General features: G+C 53.7%; 2 protein-coding genes across 7 annotated transcripts in view; both read right to left on the reverse strand.

Annotated features, from left to right (window-relative positions):
* The window catches only part of LOC109439901 (uncharacterized), a 37,346-nt gene extending 30,412 nt beyond the window's left edge, over positions 1 to 6,934 (reverse strand). Inside the window, exons 1-2 of the mRNA XM_074316022.1 lie at positions 6,445 to 6,934; positions 2,605 to 3,265 (exon numbers count right to left, since the gene is read on the reverse strand). Of these exons, the coding sequence (XP_074172123.1) occupies positions 2,605 to 3,265; positions 6,445 to 6,491 (708 nt within the window). The 5' untranslated portion in view covers positions 6,492 to 6,934. The remainder of the gene's footprint in view (positions 1 to 2,604; positions 3,266 to 6,444) is intronic.
* Positions 6,935 to 13,729: 6,795 nt separating this feature from the next.
* Positions 13,730 to 25,106, reverse strand: LOC109451286 (uncharacterized). Of its 6 annotated transcripts, none has more exons than XM_074315160.1 (3): positions 24,392 to 25,106; positions 15,398 to 16,297; positions 13,730 to 14,459 (listed from the first exon to the last, which is right to left on the reverse strand). In XM_074315160.1, exon 2 carries the CDS (start codon positions 16,267 to 16,269, stop codon positions 15,658 to 15,660), a length of 612 nt encoding a protein of 203 aa, XP_074171261.1. In that variant the 5' UTR covers positions 16,270 to 16,297; positions 24,392 to 25,106; the 3' UTR covers positions 13,730 to 14,459; positions 15,398 to 15,657. The 6 variants fall into 6 exon arrangements, with proteins under 6 accessions (XP_074171261.1, XP_074171259.1, XP_074171260.1 ...); XM_074315158.1 differs by lacking the exon at positions 24,392 to 25,106 and adding an exon at positions 18,548 to 18,776; XM_074315159.1 differs by lacking the exon at positions 24,392 to 25,106 and adding an exon at positions 18,605 to 18,775.
* Between the last annotated feature and the right edge of the window lies 1 nt (position 25,107).

Consider the following 25,107-nt stretch of genomic DNA (forward strand, 5'->3'; position numbering starts at 1 on the left):
CATGGAATCAAAAGAGAAGGTGAAAACAGTGATATGCAATCTTGATGAATGTGTTATTGTTAGACGCTTCTTATGCTTTATTTTAGCCTTATCTTCGTGAAATCTCCATGCCAGCCAAGGAAAGTTTCTCTCTGCTTTCTTACCTGGTCTTACCCCAAACTACTGGTACCTCCAATCATCTCTTTCCCAGGGTCCTCTCACTCAGCTCTGATTATCAGACTTCTTTCGCCTTATAGAGCCAAGCTCAAATGCTTTTGTGTTTTTTAAAATCCAAAGGATTCTTACAATACAAATGTGCATGATCTAAAATTTAATATTTTTTCCACCTCCAATCCACCAGAAAAGTAACGGTTGTTAACTCACGTAGAGCCGTCTATGTTTATACAAATACATAGAAGCGTATATGAACATATAGGGAGATTCACTAGGCTTACAGTTCTGCCATCTGCTTAGTAATATGTTCCACACAACTACAAAGCCAATACATGTGGTTTTACTATTATTATTTTTTGTAATGCAATTTGTTCCATATGTACTCATTTACAATTCATGCAACCATTCCTTTCTTGATAGACCTTCGGGTTATTTCCAGCTTTACTATTTCAAAATATGCAGTGATAAATATCCTTGTACGTACACCTTTATATATAATAGTATTTTTATTTCAGGAGGGTAAAGTCCTGAAAGTAGGAATCGTGCCCAATCTCTGGATTGTTACAAGTCCTTAATGTCTCCATAATTTACTTGGACCTCGTATACTTCTATAATAATAATGATCATCGTAATAGCAGCTAATAATTATCGAACATTTGCCCACTTTCAAGTATTTGCAAACATCTTTGTCAGCTTGTTCCACGGGACGATCAGGGAGGACACCCTGAGAAAGTGAGTTTAAGCTGAGGCAGATGGATAAATAAAAACAGCCCTGGAGTGAGGCGGAATGGGAGAGGGGACGTGTCAAGGCAGAGAAAGTCACAGGTTTGAAGCTCTGGAGTGGACATGAGTATAACCTGAGGACCAAGGGAAGGCCCGTGAGATGCACAGGTGGAGAGCAAAGCGGAGGGGGAGGAACCAGGTCAGCTCAAGGATTCTGAACTTGGTCTGCAGATCAGTGGGACGTCACTGAAGCAGTTTAAATAAGAAGGTGTTGCGTTCAGGTGACGTTGTAGAAAACTCATTCTGTGCCCCTTCTCCTCTCTGCTGTCATCCCTGTTCCACGCAGCCATTAATGGAAAGACAGATGTTCATAAAGGAGCGAGAGCGTTTAGGCCTCGCAGGTAAGAGGTGAGAGCAGGACGCAAGTTCTCTGGAGCCTCACTGTCCTTATCTATAGAACATCTCTGCGTAGAGTTCCTGTAGGTGCCTGGAATGTAGTAGGTGCTCAGTAAATACTGACACCGTCAATCCCCACAATCCCGCTCGTTACCATCCTGTCTGGGCTTCATACTCATCAGCTCTAAGAAGATTCACTCTGCCCAAAGTTGCCCCCGTCGTGAATTTTTGCTTGCTTTATGTTCTCTGGCACCTACATTTACAGACTTCTCTATACCAATGTTTATTTACTTACACTGAACCAGTAACTGCTTTGTTGTTTACGCGTAAGTCTCTCCAATTGAAGTGTAAGCACCACAGAGGCAAAAGCTTGCATTTTCGTATCTTCCTTAGTTACGAATACATCTTCCATTCAAGTTTAAAAATTAAATAAAATATCACCCAGGCTGCTGTGTGTGAAGTGGACGGGGTATAAGGCACAAGAATGAATGAGACGGACGCTGTGAGCAGCTACTATTATTTGTAAAATAGTACAGGCAATAGAAGAGGCTGCCGCGGGCCAGACAGTGGTAGCGGAGGTGAAGAGAAGCAGGTAAGTTCCAGGTACATCGATGGCACAGACTTGAGGATTTCTTGGAGGGTAGATGCAAGCTAGCTGTGGTACCAAAGCTGACCTCTGGGTTTAGGTATGAAGAGTGTGGTGAGCAGCACAACCATTGACCGAGTTGAGAGGAAAATAGAAGCCTTACAGATTTCAGAGAGGCAACGGGAAGTGTGGGCATGTGAAGTTTGAGATCCTGTAAGAGAGCCAAGAGGACATGTCAAGTAGCAGTTAGGTAAAGGAGTCAGAACTCAGAGAGTCCTGGACTAGAGCTACTAATTTGGAAACTGTTAGCAGTAGATGGAGCTCAAAGCCATAAAAACGTGGGCTCACCTGGGGAGAGAGTTGGCAAGCTGAGGAAAGGCCAGAGCCAAGCCTGCAGATGCCAGTTTCAGAGGTCATTAGAGGACTCAGCAACCTCCAGAGAGAGGGGGAGAAGCAAGAAGCGCGTAGTTTTATTGAAATCAAGGGGAGAGAGGGTCTAATGAGTCACTTGTGTGTACAAAACAACTAGGGGTAAAGCTAGATAAGGACTTAAATGTATCCATTAATTTACCGATCAAGTCCAAAGGGACTATTCCAAGTAACCTCCCCTCTGGCACCTCTTTCCATATTATGAATCAGTATCCCCTCAAAACAAAGCCCGTGAGACATTTCACTTATTTGTGCCCCTCTGCTTCCCACTCGCTCTAGCAACAGAGATCCTTGGAGACCTTCACGAGAACTCTCACCTGGAACCCACTGCCTGCATCTCTGGAGCTCATGCAATACGGTCCTTGTTTCTTCACCAACTCCCTGACCATGTGGAGAAGCTCCTTCACCTGGCTGTCCCGCTCCTCTTCACCTGCCTTGTTGTCCAAAGCACAGTATTTGCCTTCATAGGTTTGAACCAACTCTCTAAGAGACTTGTTGTTTTCAATGTAATCTGTCATCGAGTTGCCGTCCAACTCATCCTTCCGAGTGAAGGTTAGAATGGTGTGCCTTGGGGCTTTAGCTCCAAACTCGGCCCGGATGCCCTTGTCTGTCGCCCTGTCTTCCTCCGTGTAGTGGCCGATGGGAATGACCAGCAGCAGGGCATGGAGGTTGGGCTCCGAGAGCTGTAAGCAGGCTTTAATGTTATGTCCCCTGTCTTCCGCACAAGCGTTTGAGGAGAAAAGGTCAGGGGTGTCAACGACTACCACCTTTTCACCGTTCATATCCCTGCTCTCTTCCTGGCAGGTTTTAGTCACCATCTGAGCACTGAATTTGGACGTGAACACGGCTTTGCCCAGAAGAGTGTTTCCTGTGGCACTTTTTCCTGCACCCCGTCTCCCCAGGAGGAGAAGCCTCAGTTCCCGCGGGGAGCAGCCCTGCTCTAATACATCCTCCTGACACAGGCTCCCGCTGCTTCTGCTGGGACAGAAAGCAACACGTCAGCATTGAACTCACACACAGAGTGAACCGAGGACCAGCCAGGAAGTGCGTTCTCTTTTTGACTCAGGTTTTTGCCCAAGGGTTGAGGCTACCCAAGGCCTAGACTCAGACTAGACTGGAACAAGAAATGCTTGCTCCAGAGAGCAGGAGCTTCTCTGCGCTCTTGTCTGTGAAATAAACTCGTGTCAGTAAAATGTCAAACACTATGGATTGGCTAAACTGACAACTGTTCTCTCTGTACACATCACCCACGACACGTGCTGGGAGAAATCTAGACACTCTAGGGGAGAATAATGTGCCGCCCCAGATGTCACGTACTAACCCCAGAATCTTGGACTACGTTACGTTTCCAATGAGCTTAGGATCTCGAGACAGAGAGAGAATCTTGGGTCATCCAGGTGGGCCCAACGCAATCACATTTTAAGAGGTTCTTAGAAGAGGGAGGCAGGAAAGTCAGAGCGAGGAAAAGGAGATGTGAGAACAGGAGCAGCGCTCAGAGAGTGAGAGAGATTTGCAAATGCTACCCTGCTGGCTTTGATGATGGAGGAAGGGCCACAAGCCAAGGGGGATGCAGGCGAACTTTAGAAGCTGGAAAAGGCAAGGGCACGGATTCTCCCATAGTCCACCAAAGGATCACAGGCTTGCCCAACACCTTGACATTAGGACTTCTGACCTCCACAACTGCAAAATAAGAATGCGTGGGCTTTTAGCCACTAAGTTTGTGGGAATATGTTACAGCAGCAACAGGAAAGTAATACACCCTCTCCCAGCTTCCCTTCCAACTAGGGGTGTCCATGTGACCCAGTGCTCCAAGACCCTACCCAATCCAGGCCCTGGCTGCCTCTCTGACCTCACCCGCCACCTCTCTCCACCTTGCTTTGTCTGACCTAGTCACGTCAGCCTCCCTGCTGTTCCCCAAACATGCGATGTTGGGGCTTTGTGCTGGTTATTCATCTGAGCTAGAACAATCTCCTCCTGGACTTGTGTAAGGCAGACTCACCTCCCTTAGGTCTCTCCCATATTGTCCGTGTGGCACAGGAGGCCTTCAGACAGCCTACATTTAAGAGCAACCCGTCTTTTGGTGCCTCACCCACTCCCGTCCCCTGCTCCCTGCTCTGTTTTACTCCCCAGCACCCACTGCTACCACCTTTCACTTTGTGTGTTTACTTGCTTATCGTTTTCTTTGTAGTCTCCCCACCACTAAAGGGTAAATTCCACAAGAATGGAGACTTGTTCTGTTTCATTCGGCCCCCGTACCTACAACATAGAGAAGGCATTTGATAAATGCTGGCTTACGTCCCAGGAGACGGTGACTGACTTGAAGAACAAAGAAATGTGGCCGAAGAGAGTGGAGCATGAGAAAAGCGCTGTGTGTGGAGCTATTTCACAGCTCATAACTTTGAAGAAGACAGTGTCAGTGGGCTGCTGAAGGGAGGGACCTCGCTGCACTGCCAGCAGGAGTCAGAGAAGGTAGGACAGTGAGCATGTCAACCCCTTTGGCAAGGACACGCAGTGGGCTGAGGTGAGCAGCTCATCAGGGCCGCAGACAGAGGCCTGGGCTCTCCTCTAGAATCATCTGGATCTTTCCTGCCTGACACAAGAGGCAAAGCCTGCTTCAGCCTAAAACACCCAGAGCTGTTACTCCAGGGAAAAATAAACTTCTTTGTAGCTTAAAGCCAATCAGTGTTGGGACTCTTCTAAGACCGTCTCCTCACCCTGACACACAGCTAAAAAAAAGAAAAATCCGCACCCTAACTCCCCGTCTCCTTACTCTCCTTTATTTTTGTCATAGCATTGTTTCTATCTGATATTATTTATTGTCTACTTTTTAAATTTTACTTCTACTGCCCTTAGTATAAAATTTCCTAAGAGCAGAGGTCCTGCCTGTTTTGTTCTGTGTCCCTAACCCCTAATATTGTGTCTGGCATATAGTGTATGCTCAATAAAGGGTGTTAAATGAGTGATGAGGGGGAGCGGTGTGAAGAAAGGAAGGAAAACAGTTTTTAGAAGCAGGCGGAGATTGAAGTGATGTCACTTTGGATAATAAAAGAGAAGTAACTATATATTGTATCCCAAGCCAGTGAAGTGGTATATTTTTGTAAATTAAAAAAAAAAAAAAAAAAAAAAACAGAAAAAACAACAACAAAAAAAAACAAACAAAAACACTAGTAGGTAAATAAGCAGACTTCCAGCAGGTCTGAAGAAGAAAGGAATTTATTTCCCAAGTAAGCATGGTTGTTTTTCATGGTTCCCCATCGTAGTGTGACAGACTAAACGATCAGCGTTTGCGGGACTCCTCCCAAAGAGATTGGGTCTCTCTCTCATTCTCTCTCTCACACATACACACAGTTGCCCAACCTGTACCATTTCCTCCCAAGCACATAGAAAATATTTTCAAGGATAAAAGGGAACCAAAACTCTCCCCCCCCCATTGTCTCCTTTACCAAACCACATTTCCCTTGACCATCTCCCAGACCACTGTGGGGACCCCAGCAGAACAGTGGAGAGGGGGAAAAGAAAGCTTTGTCTCCAGAACTCTAGTTGAGACTCTAAAGCAGCCTCCACCTTCTTCCCAGGATACAGCCCCCAGGGAACGTGGCTTCAGGCCTCCATGCAAACGCTCTAGTGGTGCCCGGTTCCTCCCACTTCAGGGGCTGTTCACACCCACAGAAAAAGGTGGTCAGAGACCCCCAGCGCCTGACCTGGGTAGGACTCCGTGCCAGCCCAGCAGGAAGCAGTGAAAGAATTCATGGCTGAGAGCGCAGGTGATTTCCATGTAAAGTCAGAAATACTGTTTCTGCAAACATGGACTACCTTCAATACTCAGTTAACGGAATTCTAACTGTGCAAAGGTTGGGAAATATTTGAAAAGTGAATGTGGGAAATCAGGGTCCAAACTGCTAGCCTCACAGTGTGTGTGTGTGGTGGGGGGGAGGGCTGCTACCCACCTTTACCCTCCCCCTCCCACCAGGCCTCCATCTCTGCCCAGGTGGGGCCTCTCCTAGGAAGATGGGAGCCTCTGTGCCCCACGCCCCGTCCCCCCCAGGCTGGGAGACCAGTGCTGGATCAGGAGGAGCCGTCCAGACGCCCTGGCATCACGCCCCAGGTTGGCTCCTCTCCCCTCTCTGAGTTGGTGTCTACACACCACGCACACATACCTGTATCTCGGTCCTGTCCCGGCAGCTCCACGTTCTGCCTGCTGCATTGCTGGACTGGGGGAAGCAGCTGCTTGTTCCACTCAGGCAGACAGAGTACCAAAGAGGGTGGAGGGACCCGAGGCTATGAAGGCAGGGGCGGGACCTTTCCGACTGAGCTTCTGAAGAGGAAGAGGTTTCTAGAAATGGGTTTCAAAACAAATGAGGCGCAAATGCAGCCACAAGGGAAGTTGAATTAGTGCCAGACCACAGGATGAAACATCAGGGTTAGGTCGGGGTTAGAAAGGGACCGTGCACACCTTCCAGGGTGCTGGCCACCTTTGGGGTTCACTAAACACTGTGGCCCCTCGTGCAGTTGCCACTGAAAGGATGGAGGGGAAGTGAGAGGGTACCGCGGCTCAAGCCCAAACCAAGCTTCAGAAGGGTCCCTAGACAATTATCATTGTGTGGAGGGCACTGGAGGCTGTGTAGTTGGCTTCCTGGTGCTGAGAACAGAAATCAAATGTCTTTAGGGGCTTTGAGCGAGGCCAGCTGGCCCCCAGCGCGCCCTAGATGGTTTCCCAAGACCAAGGTAGAAATGTGAAGACACTGCATATCCCGCAGCTCCCTGGCCTCTGTCTGCGCTGAAGCAGCGTCTTCAGCATCCTGTCACTGTCCTCACCTCCTCTGCCAGGAAGACTCCCTAACACCTCCGGCCTGAGTCACGCAGGCCCTCAGACAGGCCCTCAGACACACACTGCCTCCCGGGCGAAAGGATTCTTTCTCCCAGCTAGTAAAGTACTGGAAATGCTAGAAGTCAGATGCTTTCAAATCACTCTTACAACGAAACCCCTTTGGTGAGAGGTAATAATGTCCAAAGCTTCATACGAGAGAAGGAAGCTGAACACTGAGCAAGACTTTTTTCAAATTTTGTTTTATTATGGTAAAAAAATAAATCAATAACATTCGATGTTCTATCTCAGCGATTTTTAAGAACACAGTTCAGTAGTGTCAAGTCCACTCACAGGATGGTGCAAAGAGCCCCAGAACGTGTCCAGCAAGGCACTGGGACCCCACAGCCATTAGACACCAATCCCCCCTCCTCGCCACGCAGCCCCTGGTAACCCCCTTTCTACATTCTGTTTCTATGATTTTGATGACTTTCAATACTTCATACTGGGGGAATCAGACAGTATTTGTCCTTTGGGGACTAGCTTTTGGGGACTAACCTCGGGGTTCCCCCTCGTCAGAAGACCTGTAATTGGGACGCAGAGGCCAGGGAGTCCATGAACTTGAGCTCACACTCTCACACAAGGCTTGGTCTTTGAAATGTCTGCAGTGGTGTTGAGCCTTCCTGAGACCCCACCGAAGGAGGAGCTGTGGGGGCCCCTAATAGGCTTTGAGGGGCCACCTTCCTTAAGAAGCTGAAGGAAACCTGGTTGTGCTGGGCACGGCCCACCAAGCGCTTAGGGCGAGGACCTACACGTTGGTGGGACTCTGGCAAAGCCTCTCTCATCCCCACCCGTTTACCCCCTTAGTAAGAAGGCTGTGGCCCAGGAAGATTCCCACCCTTGGGCACGAGGTCCACTCGCATCAGCTCAGTCCATTAAACGATGAGACAAAAGCCTCCAGCCAATCAGTGCCGTTCACGTCAGCGGTGTTGCTCCCAGAAGTGGAGGTCGTTTCAGGGTCAGAGTCACAGGCCTAGAGGGATGTTCTTTCCCCCAAACAGAGAAGACAGGAAACTCAGTTGAGAAAAAGCTCGCTTGTTATTCAATAAAATAGTAAGCATTTGGGGATCACCTGAGTAAAACCAAAGCTTCAAATAATTCCTCAATGATTGTTTGCTGAGGTGACCATTTTGCAAAATGATCCTCTGCTGCATGAGCTTTTGGAGAATTGATTCTCCACAGAGAAGGCTGCCTCTGACTCTGGCTGGACCCTGATCTAGGAAAGGATGGGGGTTTCCTGCCCCCTAGTGGCTTTGCGGATAATGACATGGCAGGGGACAGAAAGAGCTTACTCTGGCAGGTGAAACAACCCTCCTCACCTCCCCTTCCCAAACTCTCAGGGTAGGAGGAGACGTGCTGGACTTCCAGAAATCAAATAAGCCAAGAGGGCACAAGGTATGCCAGCAAGATGGAGGCTGCCAGGACCTGGCCCTGCATTGACGCAGGGGCTGAAAGACTCAAGACAAATCCCGGCCTCAAGGAGCTTAGTCAAATGATGGGGAAAGAGACTAAACCTATGGTGATGAAATAAGAGTAACATGTCCGAGGGATGTGTTCAGGGGACCCTGGGAGCAAAGAGGAAGCTCTCTACGCCCTACAAGATGGAGAAACAACCAAGGGGTGCATGCAAAACAAAGAGGGGGCGCACAGAGCAAGAGTCAGAATAGAGAACAGCCGTGAACCACGAGGCAGCATCACCATGAGCAAATCCAGCCAGGAGGTGGGAAAGCCGTGGGCAGTGCCTGAAACATGCTGCTCCTAATGGTCAAATAAAGACTGAGCCCTCTCTGGTCCCTAAAATTCCATATGGTCCGTTATTCCACCAGGAGCCGCACACCACACCCCCTGCAGTGATTCCTGGGAGTGCCTCACCTCAGCACAGGCAGTGTCTCTCCCACGTCTCATGTCCCACGTGCACAATCATGCCACCCATGTCAGGAACCCGTCATGCCCCACAGGTGGACACAGTTCCCACTGCTCCTATAAACAGGCTTTCTGGACCCCACGTGCTTTAAACCCAATCCTGGGAACACAGCATGTCCCCTGGCAGGCTTGGACGTGCCAGGGGAAGGACCAGCCCAGCCCCTCACCTAGGAGAGAATTTCAAGTCCTTCCCACATCTTAGGCCCCTGTCCCCAGGTGCTCTGCCTAACAACCTTTCAAAAACAATTATTATTAAACAATAGCTAACATGCTGGTCTGAAAGCATCTGCGTCGGAAATGCCACCCGAGTCCAAGGCTAGCCTGAGACTACCAAGAATACTGGTGGGTATTTGTTTTACGTGGGTTAAACAGAAAAGGTGCAATGACCTTCCAGAAACAAGAAAGGTCTGCTTCAAGGTGACTTCCTGTCTCTGCAGCTAGAATCTGCAGTTCTCTTGCCTAATGGAAAAAAAAAAAAAAGCCAGCTGCATTTCTCTGAGTATCTACTTCAGAGCAGAGGTGGTGGTGGCTGTAAAAGGCCAAGCTGTTCATAGATAGGGTGTTGGGACCAGAGGAGGGGGATGCCATCTTGGGGAGCCCAGCTGCATGTGGGGATGGCTAACACCTCACAAGGCCTTGGATACAGCCCATCACTGGCCTACGTGGTCTCTGCTCACCACCGGGGAGAGCCCACACAAGCGGTCAGGGAGAAACTGTGGAAGTTCAGACCTGAGAAAAACCTCAGAGGGCAGCCCATCGACACCGCTCATTTCATGATAGAAAAACCAGGGTTCAAATTGGTAGGGACCTTGGCCAAAGCCACATGGTCTGACTAGACCCCTACTCTTGACCCCTGAACTAGATTCTTGTGCCCTGTGTCCCATGGACAGGGCTGTAGGGCAGTTGGTGAGGGCCTGCCACACCCGCATGCAGGTCCTCTGGCCTGGAGGTGACCCCTCCCATCTGCTAATCCGCTTACCTGAAAGCCTACAGGAAACCAGCCCCACACAGAACCGCCGGAAAAACATCTCTTGCATGTGCACGATGCTTTGAGTGCGTGTTCCTCAGAGACACTGCCTTAGTCGGGGTTCCTAGAAGCAGAGCCTGAGACAAGGATTCTGTTCAAGGGGAACAAGAGTGTCAGGAAGAGCTCCCCGGAGAAGGGGAGAGGCATCAGGTGAGGGGAGGAGCCAGCACTGTGGTCTCAGCTGGAGACCAGCGGCATCTCATCCCTGGAGAGCTCTGAGCACACTGCCCTTCAGAGCTGAGCCCCCCCTTGTCCCAGGGTGGGGGTGGGCTGGGGGCAGCCCCCCATGCTAGGCGGCTGCGAACCATTAGCAGCCGACACTCACCACAGCTTGGAAAGGGCACCAACAGCATCCATGGCAGACATACCTGAGCTTGGCTCTGTCAGAGTGAGGAAAGTGAGGCTTAGTGGTGTCCTGAGGGGGGGGGGGGTCATAAGGAGCACGAGGGTGTGAGGAACTGCTCCCAGAAAGCTGCCTGCAGTTTCCCCCGGGACTGGCCCTTTCCTGCACTGTGTTCTGTAGTCACAGTAAATTCCCAGAAAGCCAGGCTGAGGTATGCTCCGGTCCCCAGGGTGTGGTGGGGCAGCCATGGCCAGAATCCTGGACTCGGGTGAGGCAGCATCTTGCCTCTATCCCTCCACAAGCCTAAAACAGGAACATGCTTCATTCTCCTCCCTTTAGGCAGTAGGGCCAGAAAGCGAGCTGGAGAAGTGATGTCGTGCAGAGCACCTGCCTACACAGACTGCCTGGGGAGCTCGTTAAAATGCAGTTTCTGATCTGGAGTCTGGAGTGGGGCTGCGTTTTGCATTTATAACAAGCTCCCACGTGACACGTGCTGCTGGCCAGTATAGCAGGGGTGATTGTCCTCCACGCTGAAATCGCTCCCCTGCCACTGGCCTCTGGTTTCCCCTGATGGATCGTCCCTTCCCCACTCTCAGACCACAGCCTCCAGGTGGAGTGGACCCCTCAGCATCAGTGAGTGCCCAGGCCACTGCACTCCCCTGGCCTGGCACGGTGACTGGTCTGGTAATGGGCGTCAATCAGTTCAGGCCACCCAGAGGCAGCCCTGCAACGGGTTCAGACCGTGAGGGGAGGGGTTGAGGCCGGGCAGGCAGAGAGCAAGCGGCTGCCTGCTTCCTTCTGCCCCAAGAGCCAGGAGAGGGGAACAAGATCCTGCCTGATTCACCCCCAAGAACACCAGGTTTCAAAAGCCCTGTCCTTGAGTTACTACCTCTCAGGACCCTCCTGGGCTGATAGGAAAATTCATGCAGCCCCAAATCTGGGTCAAAGAGCCCGGCACAGAAGGAAGGTTCTGGAGTGAGCCTCCGCCATGATCGGACCCAGTCCCTCACCATTAACAGGAGGGAAGTCACTCACCCCAGTCAGCTCCCTGGGGGCAGCACTAACTCCTCTGCCCAGCACTTTCCACTGCAGAAGCCTCATGGGCTGGGAGATGAAGTGCTCAGCTCCGGGGCACCTCAGGCAGGAGGACGGAGGTGCCGACACACCACTGCCTGCACGCTGGGCCGTGTGTAAGCTGCATCGTCACAGCTCCGTGAGGCAGGAGGAGCATGACTTTTTCCCTCCATGTCGCACATGAGAAGATTCAAGTCAGGAGAGATGCGTGACTGGAGGTGGTCTTCTGACTGGAGCGCTGTCAGCGGCCCAGCCCTCAGGCACCAAAGGGAATCGCCCGAAGCTCCTCAGCCGGTCTGGCCTCACTGTACGCTGAGCAAGTGGCTGGGGCTACTTGAAGGAGCCCCCTTTTCTGTTACCCAACTCCAAACAGCAGTCATTATCCAGATGGGGAGGGGGCTAAGCTAATTCATCACTGTGCCTTTGGGGCTATGCTTCCTACAGCCTTCTTAGTCGTGTTACCTTGAACATAACTCCTTAAGAAATGATGGAGGCAGAGCTAGAGGCCACTGCCCTGCTCCCAGCTGAGCCCCAAATGACCAGTCCTCATACCAACTGATATCAACAGAACATTTATTCTACTCGGTCAGCTCTGGCGGGTGTCAGTGACCTATGGAAATATCCAGCCTGGACGACCATTTACACACAATCCTGTGTAGCCTTGGGGGGGTCTCTCCTGACCCACTGCCCCAAGTAGGGGGTTCCTGAGGCCTCCTATGGCCATTATTGCCCCAGGGGGGCTAGCCCACAGACCAATAAAGGTCCCCTCTAGTGAACTCACATGCCCTCTCCCCTTTTGCACCTCCAATCACCAGCCCCCCACAACCTCCAGGACTTAACCCATCAGCCAGTCAGCAAGTATGTCTGATGTCCTGAGTGTTAAGTGCCCAGACCTGTGCTAGACTCTACTGGGGTTCAAGAAGAAATGACACGTCCTTTGCCCTCAGGGAGCTCATGGTCTTGTTGGACATTTAAGCCACAAACACACACATATGCACACACACACAGGAAGCTGGAGTATAGACTGCACGCAACAGCCAGGGTGAGAGGGGGTATTAACACACATCCTGTTCAGAGGAGGAAGGGAATGATTAGGGACGCTAGGCCTGGTGGAGAGGAGGGCTTAGTGGGGCGGAGGGGGGACATATTTCAGAGCAATTCAGGGTATGCGGAGGCAGGAAGGAGGATGCACAGTTACAGGGGAGGAAGGAGACGAGCCGACAATCACTAGGGAAGGGGTGAGTCTGTGAGGCCCCTGCACGCTGGCCAAGGACCAGAGTGAGTGGTGGAAGCTCCTGGTGCCTGAACGGCTTGCTCTTCTCTGACCTGCCCCCTCCTCCCCCCACAACACCCCTTCCCCCAGAGCCTGTTACTCCAGGATGAGGCGCATGGCAGATGGTCAGCAGAACCTCTGCGCCAACCTGCATTGGAAATGGGACAAGCAAGACACCGGGGCAGGAACTCATGGGGCCTCCCGACAACCCCGAGCAGGCCCAGCCCAGCCCTGGGCTCCCCCCACCACCTAAACACAACTCCTCCATGGCCATGGCCCCCACAGCCCACATCGCCGGGCTTTGATCTAAATTCTGTGACTAAAGGCCACTCTCCACTCCCAAATGTTTCACTAAATATAACCAGGCTCATGAAGTCTGCTTGTCATCCCAAACCTACCCCAGCCCTGACTGCGCACATCTTCTCTGATGGGCAGTTCGTTGTGGAGAGGCTGGTGAGCTCGCTCCAGGCCCACCTGCTCAGGTGTGAAGACTGGGAGTCCTCACCCTGCTGCTGGCCTGGCATGGACCCTCCACCTGCTCTGCTGGCTGCTCAGCACACGCGGCAGCTTCTCTGCTGTCCTGCCCGCCCAGAGCTCGCTAACACCAGGAGGAGGCTGCTCTCACACCATGCCTTCCCCACTTCACACCGGGCTGTGGCTGCTGGACATGGAGCCGTCTCCCTGAGGCAGGTTCAGCCCGGACTCCTGCTTCTTCCCAGCTTCCACAGAAGGTCCAGCTCTCCCCACCACCTTCGCAGTGACATTGGAGCCCAGGGTTGTACTGTGAAGCCAGCAGCCAGGTAGCCAGAGCCAGCAACCCCAAACCAGGGCACAGCAAAGCCAGCCCGGGGGCCTCCTGCAGTGTCTAGCAAGGACTGGCGCCCCAGAAGCCCGGTACACTACTTGTCAGGCCTGGGAAAAGAGAGTGACTAACAGGATCCCCTCCTCAGAATTCTTTATTCCTGAACAAGGAATGGAGGACCAGTAGGGGGATGGAATGCTACTGGTATGGTGACCCGGGAGATCAGGTAAGGAAAGGGTGTTGGTTGGGTCCTGGAGCCGAGGTTCCAGCCTGGAGTCCAGGAGCTCCTGGAATTGCTGGTAGATTCTTGCCTCTACGTGAGTATGTGTGTTTTCCTGGGGAGAAGTTTCATAACCTTTGTCAGATTTTCAAAGGGCTTCACTCCCCCAAAAGTGGTACGAAGCACTGCTCTGAAAGGCAAGTGAGGCCTGCAAGTATGGTTCACACCCATACTTGCGGGAAGGTTGTGCCTCTAGAGCCAGGTCTGCTACCAACGTGCTGTGTTCTCTTAGGCCAGTCACTTCCTGTCTCTGGTGGGCCAGGTGGGAGTGGAGAAGTGGCTCTCCACACAGCTGTGTTCCCTGCTGCCACAGGAGAGTGGAGGTCCGTGGCCAGGAAGCCAGGACAAGCTCTTCCCCAGCCATGACTCCCGACAGGTTTGGGGAGTTTACCACCAGGACACAGAAACGCCTCCAATTCCAGACTCCACCGGTCCCCTCTGCTGTCACTGCAGGGCACCTCCCGAGGTAGGTCTTCTTAGGGCACGTGTCCTCATGCCGGGGTGCAGGGCCTCCGTGGGCGGCATTCCTAGTGTCTGTGCCCAGATGTGCCTCGCACACTGCCCAGACGTCCTGCCCAGTCCGCATCTGTTCACAGAGACAAAGAGACCAGGGAAGGTGTGGCGAGTGACACGGCCTTGCCCTGCCACCCCTCTGGGGCTAGGAGGGGGCAGTCAGCTGGGCCACCCTGCGCCTGCCCAGGGCTCTCAGCTGGTGCTTTTAGCCCCCTACCATGCACTCAAGGACTCGGAATCCATTTACAGATGACATGACTTGGCTTCGGGGCATTTGGGGGACTGGCTCCTGATGTCCCAGGTCCTGGTTTAATCTCTTAATCTCGGCCACTAAGTACCAGCCCACATTGCAATAGCCACCTGGGGGCAGCAGGCAGAGGGCACCTGGCCCCCAAGGAGCCACAAAGTCCTAAGGAAGGGCAGAGGGCAGGGCTGGGTCCGCAGCACCGACCGAGCACAGTACAAGGCCTAGAGCCAGGGTTCTGTGACCGCAGGTCCTCTTCAAGCCCCAGCTTCCTTCTTCCCAACTCCCACTGTGGATGCCATGTCTCCTTCAGGCACCCACATCACCCAGTGATGCCCCTGCCCGGGTTCCTGCCACACGTTCCCTGGTCACATCCCTACATCCTCGCAGCTCCACTTTCCCACCAGGAAGAGCCTCTCTCAAGGGTGGTGCAGGAAAGATGAAGGGTCTTGGGGTCCAGAACCCAAAACAAGGCACAGGTTTGCACCGCGGTCCCACTAAGTACTAAGGATGACTTGGGGCAAGCTTGGGTAAGCCTCAGTCTCCTCATCCTCCAAATGGCCTGGGGACTGTGGCTAGTGGCCTTCTCCAGGTCGCTTTCCACTCTGGGATTCTGGGAATGAAGATCTAGTAAGAAGTTGGTCATAGAGAGACTTACCATAGCCCAGTATGTCCCACCTGTCCCCACCCAATATTACCACCCCCTTACACACCTACCCTCACCACCGCAGGCCTGAGAGGGGCTCTGGCCGGCCCTAGGGTCTTACCTGCTCTAGGCTGGGCCAGCCGGAGGAGGAAAACCTTCCAAGGGGCCCAAAGCAGCTGTGTGCAGCCAACCGGAGGGTCCTGGGGAGGAGTGGGAGGAGGCGGCAAAGCTGGGCGGCCCACGCCTTCAAACCCCCCAGCCAGCCTTCTCTGTCTCCTGGGATCCCATCCAGAGGCGGGGCTGCAGCCCAGCGCCATCTCCAAGGGCTTCGGACGTGGCTCGGGGGCAGGAAACAGCCTACGAGGGTGGGCCCTGTGCACATCATAGCACGCGGCCTAAATGGGCCGCCTGGCCCTCGGGCCCATGGCCGTGGCTGCGCTGGTGGGTCTTGAGCGAGCCTTCGCGTGCGAAGCTCTTGCCACAGCGGGCACAGAAGTAGGGCCGCCGCTCCCCGAAGACACCGGGGCGGCGTGGGTGTGGCGCCGGCATGCGCGCGTGGGTGCGCTGGTGGTTGAGCAGGAAGCGCGGCTCTCGGAAGCAGCGGCCGCACTGCGCGCACTGGTGCGGCTTCTCGCCGCTGTGGATGCGCTGGTGCGTGAGCAGGTTCTGCTTGAGGCTGAAGCAGCGGCCGCACTCGGGGCAGGGGAAGGGCCGCTCGCCCGTGTGGGTGCGCTGATGCACCTCCAGGTTGTGCTTGACGCTGAAGGCCTTGCCACACTCGGGGCACACGAAGGAGGCCGCGCGGCCCGCGCCGGCGTGCGCCTTCTGGTGCCGCACCAGGCTGGGCTGCTGCGAGAAGGTCTGGCCGCACAGCGGGCAGCGGTGGGGCTGCTCCTCTGCCGGGTGGTGGATGACCAGGCCTCGCTCGTCCCCCAGACCCTCCTCCCCGTCCCCCGCCGGGGACCCGCCCTCGGAGGATGCCTGCTCGGTCATGGGCACTTCCCGCTGCAATCACCAGCCCCTGGAGAGGCAGAAGCAGAGAGAGGAGTCAGAGGGGGACCTGAGGATCAGCCAGCCCCAGCCTCGGGGAGGACACTCCAGGGTCCTCGCACAACTTCCATCATCCGCCCTCTACAGTCTTGTTCGAGCCAGCGTTCTCCTGCTGGATGGCCTTCCTTCTCTTCTACCCCTTCGTCACATCCTGCCCCTCCTTCAGGCGCTTCTCAAGTGCCATCTCCTCCTGGAATCCTTCCCTGACCTCTCCAGCCCCTCCTGAGCCACGTGGTCCAACCCTATGACCCTCACTTCTCACAGTGCATGTGGGTCAGTCATCCAACCTCATCGTCTCGCCTGTGCTCGCCTTGAGGATGAGCTGCGTTCTTTTATCCCCATCACCAAGCACTGTGTCTGCCGTACAAGGCATTGAATAAATACCAATGAGTAATAGTCAGAGGTTCCTAGTATTGGAAGCTTTCCTGCACCTGGATATGTCTTATCTCTCTGACCAGATTCTCAAGAAGGGGGTAAGGAGGTATATCCCCAATCTGGCGGGGAGAGTGGGGGTCACTGATGGTTTGAAGATATTTTTGCAAAGCTTAAGAAACGAAAAGAAAAACCCTTTAAACTTGCAAGTAGCCTCAGCACTAACAGCAGCAGCTCTTTGTTTATCAAAATGAAGCATGCCTGTAAGAGGTTTGCAAGTCACTTAACCAGAGTGTGAGTTCCTGGGGTCAGTTCAGCTTCATTCCTTTTGGTGTCCCCACAGCAAAGCCTGAGCAACACTCAGTGCTCAACAAGCACCCCCAAATTCAGCTCCATCCCGGTCATGCCGCTTCTCCTCAGGATTCTCTTCTCCAGGACACTGTATTTCTCTTAAATTGTTTCCTATTGTCCTCACAACACCCCTGAGGAAGGGGCAGGGCTTATTGCATCCCACTTTACACAAGGGGAAAGAAAGGCTCAGTGAAGTCAACTTGCCCAAGGTCACACAGCAAGGTGAGGACTAGGCCCTCAGTTTTCGGACTCACTTTTGAAAGCCTTTCTCAATGAACTAGCTGTTCACCAACTAAACTCCTCCCTGAATACACACACACACACACACACACACACACACACACACACGACCACCACCATCATCCCAGCCACCCCAGAGCCATTGATAGCCAAAGGGCCACTGCTCCTGTATGGCACTGATTGCTGCCACCATCCCCCTACCTCCAAAAACCTTGCGTTCCTGCTCCTGCAGAGCATGGAGGCCAGCTCCAGGGTGGGCTGAGCTGGCCACTCCCCTGTGCACCTCCATCCCCATCTGGGAAGCTTGCAGGCACGCCCCTGGACCTCTGTGCAGGCCTTCTCCACACTGCCAGATCTCACTGCTTACTGCAACCTCAGTCAGTCTACCTGTAGAGTGGGGTCTCAGGGATACCCCCTCTGTCTCCCTATATCCTCAGGCCAGGGTGGGACACACACTCACTCCCGAGTAGAGGGACAAGTACTACTTGCAATAGACCCCCACCCACCAGTGCTTCCCCAGGCAGCTGCACTGACACTTGCAAAGACAAACCATCAGAGTCCCCTTGGCCAGTCTGTCTGGCCTTGTCACTGAGCAGTCTCCCCCGTCTACCCAGCTATACCCCTGATCAAGACCCTGTCCCACGGAGAGGGTCCCAGGCCCTGGTCCTCCTCTTCCCCCCAAGTTCCTCCACCCCTTCCCACACTCACAGCCCAGGCTGTGCCCCTGTTCCTCCGTCACCAGCAGTGGCTCTTTCCTCTAGAGTCTGCGCTGCCCAGCGCAAATACGGTAACTCTCCCGCAGCGACTCCCAGGCCTTCTCCCTCGCCCCCATAAAGACAGCCAGCCTCCCGAACTGCTGTTCTTATCAAATAGCTGCATTAATCAGAACAGCTGACCCCACCCACCCGACCCCTGCGCACAACCTTGCCAATTCCTGGGGCAGAGTGACCCTGGAGAAATATGGTAAACTCTGCGTCGCAACCCCACCCCTGTGAAAATACGTAGGCCTCCCACCCAGCTGCCGCAACCCAACCCACCCCACTGCAAGCCCCAGCTCCTTTAGGGAATGAATTCTATTCACCCACCCACCCTTGCTCCTGCAGCACCCCCGGGGGAACCACGTAACCCTGGATAAGTAACCCTGGATAAATACGTAATTAAGTCGCGGCGCTTCACACTCCGGGAAAGGGTCTGCGCGGCTCCCGGCAAATACGGTAGCGCGCCCGCAGTGACCCGCCCCCAAGGGTCCGGCACTGGCCTGGATAAATACGGTAATCTCCCGCCGCGGCCCTTGCCCCGCCGGCCGGGGACTCACATGGCGCCGCCTCCCAAGCCCTCCGTCTCCTCCGCAGCGCCGCAGTCGCCAACGTTGCGGCAGCCGCACAGCAGCCCCGTGAGGCTGGGAGGTCTAACTCGACAACAACCTGGCTGGCGGAAAAAGGAGGGATGCGAGCCCTGAGCCAGCCAGGCAGGAGTGGGAACCAGTCACGGGACGGTTCTGGGGGCAAAACATCCGCGGGGCGGGTCACCCCAAGCTCCCTTCCGCCCCCCCCTACCCCCCCACCCCCTGCCAGCCCCGTTGCCCCAGCCATTCCCATTTCAGGATTCCTGATGCAGGGCTACCCTAGCCAGGCCCACAAACTGACCCAGCGCCTAGGAAAGAGTCTGGGAGCGCTGGAGGTACAAAGCCTTTCCTTGCAGGAGAGAGAAGGGGGTGAAGGCAGGCGCCCCTGTTGCGCAGCCTTTCAAGGGTGGGGGTTCCTAGAAGGGGCAGAACCGGAGCTGCCCTACCTGATAGCTTTGCCAAAGCCCACCTTCTCCTACATGGCCAGGTAATGCCACTAAGATGATGGATAAATAGAAGAAAAATTACAGCCCCACTGCCTCTCCTCCTCAGAAGTGAATCCAGAGATCTCCCATAAAAGAGCTGCTTATAACACCCAGGGGAAGCAGCTGGTGTGGACAGGGCTGAGCTCAATTCCAGTTTCCAGCTGTCACTTAATAACAATATGCCTTACATATATATTACATACCTTTTTACGAAGCCCTTTCCCATGTAATATCCCGTGGGAGCCTTCCAATAACAATGTGTGGTCTAGGTTGTATACCGGTATTATTATCCCATTTTATAGATGGGAAAATAAAATAAAATTGAAGCACAGAGTGGCTTCACACAGCTCTCATGGCGGACGGAGCCCAGATAAGAAGGCAGGCCCACCACCCAGCTCACTCTCCCCTCAACACTATGGTCCCTCGACCCCAAGACACTGGCTGTGAAGCCCGGGAGCAGAAGTGATAACCTCATCCCGAGTGAGAAAGTCCCTCAGGATTTACATTTCATAGATACAGAAACTGAGGCCAGAAGGGAAAGTGATTTTTTAAAAGTTAAAAGTGCTAAAGGAACGTGAACTAGCCTTTTTCTCCGTGGCCCCTCTGTAGCGTGCCGTGTTGGGGAGCAGTTGGGATTCCACAAGGCCCAGGCAGTTGGGATTCCGCAAGGCAGGGCTCCTCACAGCAGGCAGTGGATGGGGCTGTTGGAGGCGATAGCCCAGCCTCATGAGGGACCCCTGCACCCAACAGGTGCCTTTCAGAGCCAGGAACTGAAGGACTCCAGGTGGGCTCCACCAGGCGGTAACAATCAACCCCTTACTCCCAACACCACACTTGGGGGCCAGGCCTGCCTGCTTTCACAGCTTGATCCGTGGACCAGTCTATCTCAGCAGGTCCACCTGGGTTACTCAGCGTCGGGAAGACCCCTGCCCCCAATCCATGTGTCTCGCATACCTGACTGAGGCATGTGTGACTTCATGAGCTAGACATCCCAAGGAGATTGGTATTTCAAATAGAAGCGACAGCGAAGGAGTTCTGGGAAGCCCAAGGAATCAATCCACCAGCATAGATGGTACCCAGGGCCAAGGGTAGAGTTCCCATGGCATTAACAACAGGACCCAGAACCAATGATATAGCCCACACCCACTCTGCTTTCCCCGCCCCCACCCCACCCACCCACGGTACTGCAGCTCTGCTCATGCAACAGTCACACCTCCCAGGTCTCCAGCTCCTGTTACAATAGTTGTCACCTGCCAGAGCAACCAGCTTTCACTCATGTAGGCCACAGGAGAAATGGGGACACTTATAAATGACCAGGTTTTCAAAATCAGAATCAGTAATATACCTGAGGATGCCGCCCATATTTTTAGCAGCATTGTCTAGGGAAGTTGTGTCAAAATAGAAAGGAAAGAAAGGTAGCGGGAGCAGGGACAGGGAAGAGGGGAGGCTGAAAATACCACCTAAAACTCATCCGCTCTCAGTGGGAATGCTGAGGCTGAGGACAGGGAGGCCTGTTCTCTGCTCTGTCACTGCGTGATTTCACTGAGTCACTTCGTTTCTCTGGTTTCGCACACATACACCCCCACCCACATCGCCCCTGCGTTTTCACGTGCTGCAGTGAACACAATAGAATGGCAATGGGAAACATTCTGCAAAAGAGCCATGCTTCTTCGGACAGGCAGAGCCATTGGCCAGGTGGCGATCACCACCACTCCACGAGGCTCAGGTGACCGCTGGACTCTGGAGGCTAACAAAGACCTAGGTGGCACGCAGCCACTGCGTCCCAGGGAACGGCTGGCCCCTGGCTGCCCTGTGGGTGGAGGCATGTACTGCTCAGTAGAGCCCTGCCCAGGGCCCTGCACTGTACCCCCTCCGCCACCCCTAGGGGCACACCAGGTGGCCACCCTCACGCCATGTGCTCCCGCTGCTCTTAAATACCAGCCTGGCCATCCTCCAGCTCCTGCTCCAGCTGCATCCCCAGGCTTCGCTCCCGGCGACAGGCTCCTCCCCTCTCCCTGGATTGGATGGTGGTCACTAATATGCTTCTCCACAGCACCTGTGCTGCTTCCAACTGGGATTCAGCATACCTGTTTCCCCACCAGGTTGTGAGCCTCAAAGGGCACAGACTGTGTTTTCAGCGTCTCTGGACCCCAAGTGACCAGTATACAACAGACCCTCAGTCCATGTCTGTTGAATGAATGAACGCCCATCTGCAGGGTACACCTGAGAGCTGCGGCTGCCAGCCAGGGTGCTACACGGTGGAAGGAATGAGCTGCGGGCAGAGCTACACCCCGTGCCACAGCCTGGGGGCTGGCAGACCTGCACAGACCCACTGTCATGCGGGAGACCCTGCTCGCTGCGCCATTTGTCACGCAGGGAGGCCTGCAGAGTCTCTGCTCCTGCTCCCCACATAAGAACGCAGGACAGGGTGAGGCCAAAAAGGAACACCCATGGAGCCATAGGTAGGGGAGTCATACTAGTATATTCTTGCTGGAGGCTGGGTTGGAGAAATAGGAAACAGGAGCCACACAATTCTCAACCCTCACTGCGCCGCTTGCAGGCTCAGCCACCGTCTTCTTGCTAGCCCCCATTTGCTGCTAGTGTAGCCACGGCAGTTATATTAGTGGCCAATGGCTCACTGGTTACAGCTGACGGCCAACTAGCCACAGCTGATGGCCATCGAATCACAGTTGATGGCCATTTACTACCTGAGCCAGCACCTGCCTATGTGAGGCCGAGAGCCTGGAAAGTACTTTCTGGGGCTCTGTCCCCACACCCACCCAGAGATGTTGTGTCTGCTCCAAAGTTCTCTTTCCTTGAACTTAAAACCCAAGACGTGGCCTATGACATCAATTCAGCCTTACACTTGCAGCCGGCCTCCTTACCCCTGGGGCTGGGTCAGGGCTTGCAGGGCCTAAGCTGTGTTTGGGGAAACCCTTTTCTTCTCTTTCCAAGGCACAACTTGCCCTTCTGCAAATGCTGTGCAAGTAGCCAGATGCGGAGGTTATCACAGCAATGACAATGGCTACCACTTAGTGAATGCCTGCTGTGTGCCCGGCACCGGACGACATGCTTTACACTGGCTACTTGTCCAAGTCCCACAGCTTCAATGGCGAAGCCAGAATGATGTGACCCCAACCACTATTCCCCCAGAATAAAAGACAGCTCTTTCTAGACTGCGGGGAGAGACAACATTTCTACTTCTTCTCAACAGGAGCATAATCTTTACGGCTGTCCTGTCCAGGAGCCAGGGGACGGCTATTTGAATTGAAATTCACTGAAATCAAATCCAATGTAAAACTCAGTTCCTCAGCCTCGCTGGCCACATTTGAAGTGCTCCGTCGCCACATGTGGCTGGTAACTATGGAGCTGGACAGCACAGACACTGAGCAATGTCATCATCACACAAAGTCCTCCTGGACAGTGCTGGTCCAGGGCCCCTCCCCCCCACGTCGGAAGAGCCTAGGATGCACCTTTCTCTTTCTATCCCAAGGGATACCATTCATTCCCTGTCTCCTGTGCCAGGATCGAGGAAGAGCACTGATGTATGAGAACATACTATTTTGGGCCCCAACAGTCCTTTTGTCAAAAGATGAAGGGTATTTCTTTGCCAAACCATTAGCATCCCCCACTGCCACCAGGCACTGTCTCCAGTCAGTGCACCTGCCGAGCAGTCACCCCTCCAGCGTCAAGGCCTTCTGTCCCTGGGGCAGCTCCCTGGGGCTGGGCAATGGGGAACCAAACCCTCCTGAGGAGGCTGACCATCCCGCCACTGACTTGAAGTTCACGTTGTTTGCTGAAAACGACCATTTTCCAAGGACTATGTCATTTTTCCCAGCTCCCAGCCTGCTCCTGACCACAGAACACAAAGAGGATGAGGGCAGTTCTGGGAACCCCGGTCCCACCGAGCTTGTCTGGCCTGCTGGAAGCTTGGCCGCGGGTCCACACGGCACACCTGCACTTACCTGGCCGTGGACAGAATAAAAGTCCTTTAAGATCTGATTTATTTACTCCTGGTGGTTTTCTGTTCCCCTCGACCACCTGCTAATCTCTGTGCTCTGGAGCAGTTTGAGTTACAAAACACCAGGACAGGTCTGATCTTCTTTTCTTTGATTGTACGGTGTGCCTCTTCCTAAATATTCTCTGGTCTAGTGTTATTATTTTAAAATGAAAGAGAATGAAACTTGAAGGTGACAGTGCCTGGCTTCCCTTGGAAATCCTGTGACTGTGACAGTGGAAGAGGCTTCAGCTAACAGGAGGCTTAGCAGCCCTGCAGAGACGTGACTTGGTGGACAGGTCCCACCATCCCCATCCCCGTTTCCTGTATCACTGCCTGCCTAGGTCACTGACTGTCATGGTGATGCGGTGAATAAGAAAGCCTTGCTACGAGAGCCGGGGATGGCAGTTTGTTCAAGAGCTGTCCTTATCGATTGTCCCAAGGCTGGGTGTGTATTAAAACCATTTTTCATAAGGTCCACAAGCTCCGTAAGTGTAGAGACTGTGACTGCTATTGACTGGGTTGTGCGCCCACCCCGCCAAATACATATATTGAAGCCCTGATTCCCCAATGTGATAGCATTTGGAATGGGGACACTTGGGAGGCAGTCAGGTTTAGATGAAGTTGTGAGAGTGGGGTCCTCCTGATGAGATCAGTGTCTCTATAAGAAGAGGAAGAAAGGCCAGAATGCTCTCTTGTGCTTTCTCTCTCCCTCCTCCCCGCCACGCAAGGACACAGAGCACAGGGGGTCGTCTGCAAGCCCGGAAGCAGGCCCTCACCAGAAACCAAGTCTGCCAGCACCTTGATCCTGGACGTCCCAGCCTCCGGATGGTGTGACGCCCCCAGCCTGTGGTATTTGTTGTGCTGCCTGAGCTAACTAAGACAGTGGCTTACTCATTGCAGCCTCCCTGAAATCTGACACAGTGCCTGGCACACAGTAGGTTTAGCTATTGGATCAGTGCTGTGCCATCTCCTGACCTGGTCCATGGGACATGCACCTCAGGAATTCTGTACTCTGCTGGACTGGGCCCCATCCCCATTGTGACCCAAAGGACCCATCTGTGAGAGGATCGGTCACCTGGGGTCAGTGAACAGGCATTCTCAGGACTTGGCAAGGGGGGGAGCTACAATTAGACCTCATTAACCCCAATCCTACCAACACAACTGTTTGATTTGATCACTGAACGTGAGCCACTTGTGGGCAATAACACAAACTCTGGTCCAGAAACTCCCGCCCGCCTGTCTCTGCCTCTGCCTGCCCTGCCCCTCAAGCACCTGAGTTGATGGGCTCCAGTGTTTCTGCAGGGCCGTCCTTGCAGACGGCAGCTCTCGAACGCAGGCATGGTCCTCCGGGATGCCTTCTTGGAGGGGGTGGGCTTGCTTGAGTTGGTCTCAGGATTCGCTAAGTGGCAAAGAGGAAGAAGTAAATGACTCTTGAGCCTTCCCCATGGTTGAAGTATGTTTTGATGAGATCCAAGGCCATTGGCCTCCCAGAGCAGGGCAGACAGGGGAGGAGCTGCAGGAGGCCGGCAGGCATTATAGGGGGGAGACAGGGGAGCATGTGGGGCTGGTGTGGGTCAGAGAGGGGCCTAGGAAAACCCTTCTGCTCTGGTTTCCAGCTGGTCCTGAGAGCTACGCTCTCCTCACCCAGTCGTTGGATTTCACACAGCATGGTTTGTGATCAAAGACCTGGAGCATGAGTCAGCAGCCGCTGCAGAAGGCTAACCAGGACCAGCGCTGTGTTACCCGGGGAAGCCAGATCACCTCCACAGATCTTTTTGTGATGATACAACAATCAGACCTCCTGCCACAGGAAAGGGATTAAACAAAACATGAAAAGAGGGGTGACCAGAAGCAGGGGTGAACACAGCAGTTCCTGGAGAGGGTAGCATGTCTCTGAGTTCAGAGAACCCGCCCCCGTAGCAGGCCCCTGGGAGGCAGGCAGACACAACTCATCCTACAGAATCAGCTAGGGTCCCCTCATTTCCCCC

The sequence above is a fragment of the Rhinolophus sinicus genome, linkage group LG11 (assembly GCF_036562045.2).
Source record: "Rhinolophus sinicus isolate RSC01 linkage group LG11, ASM3656204v1, whole genome shotgun sequence".
Classification (NCBI taxonomy): domain Eukaryota; kingdom Metazoa; phylum Chordata; class Mammalia; order Chiroptera; family Rhinolophidae; genus Rhinolophus; species Rhinolophus sinicus.

What these genes read in the sequence shown, in the direction of transcription:
- LOC109451286 (XM_074315160.1), bottom strand. Translation starts at nt 16,269, where the DNA reads ATGACCGAGCAGGCATCCTCCGAGGGCGGGTCCCCGGCGGGGGACGGG.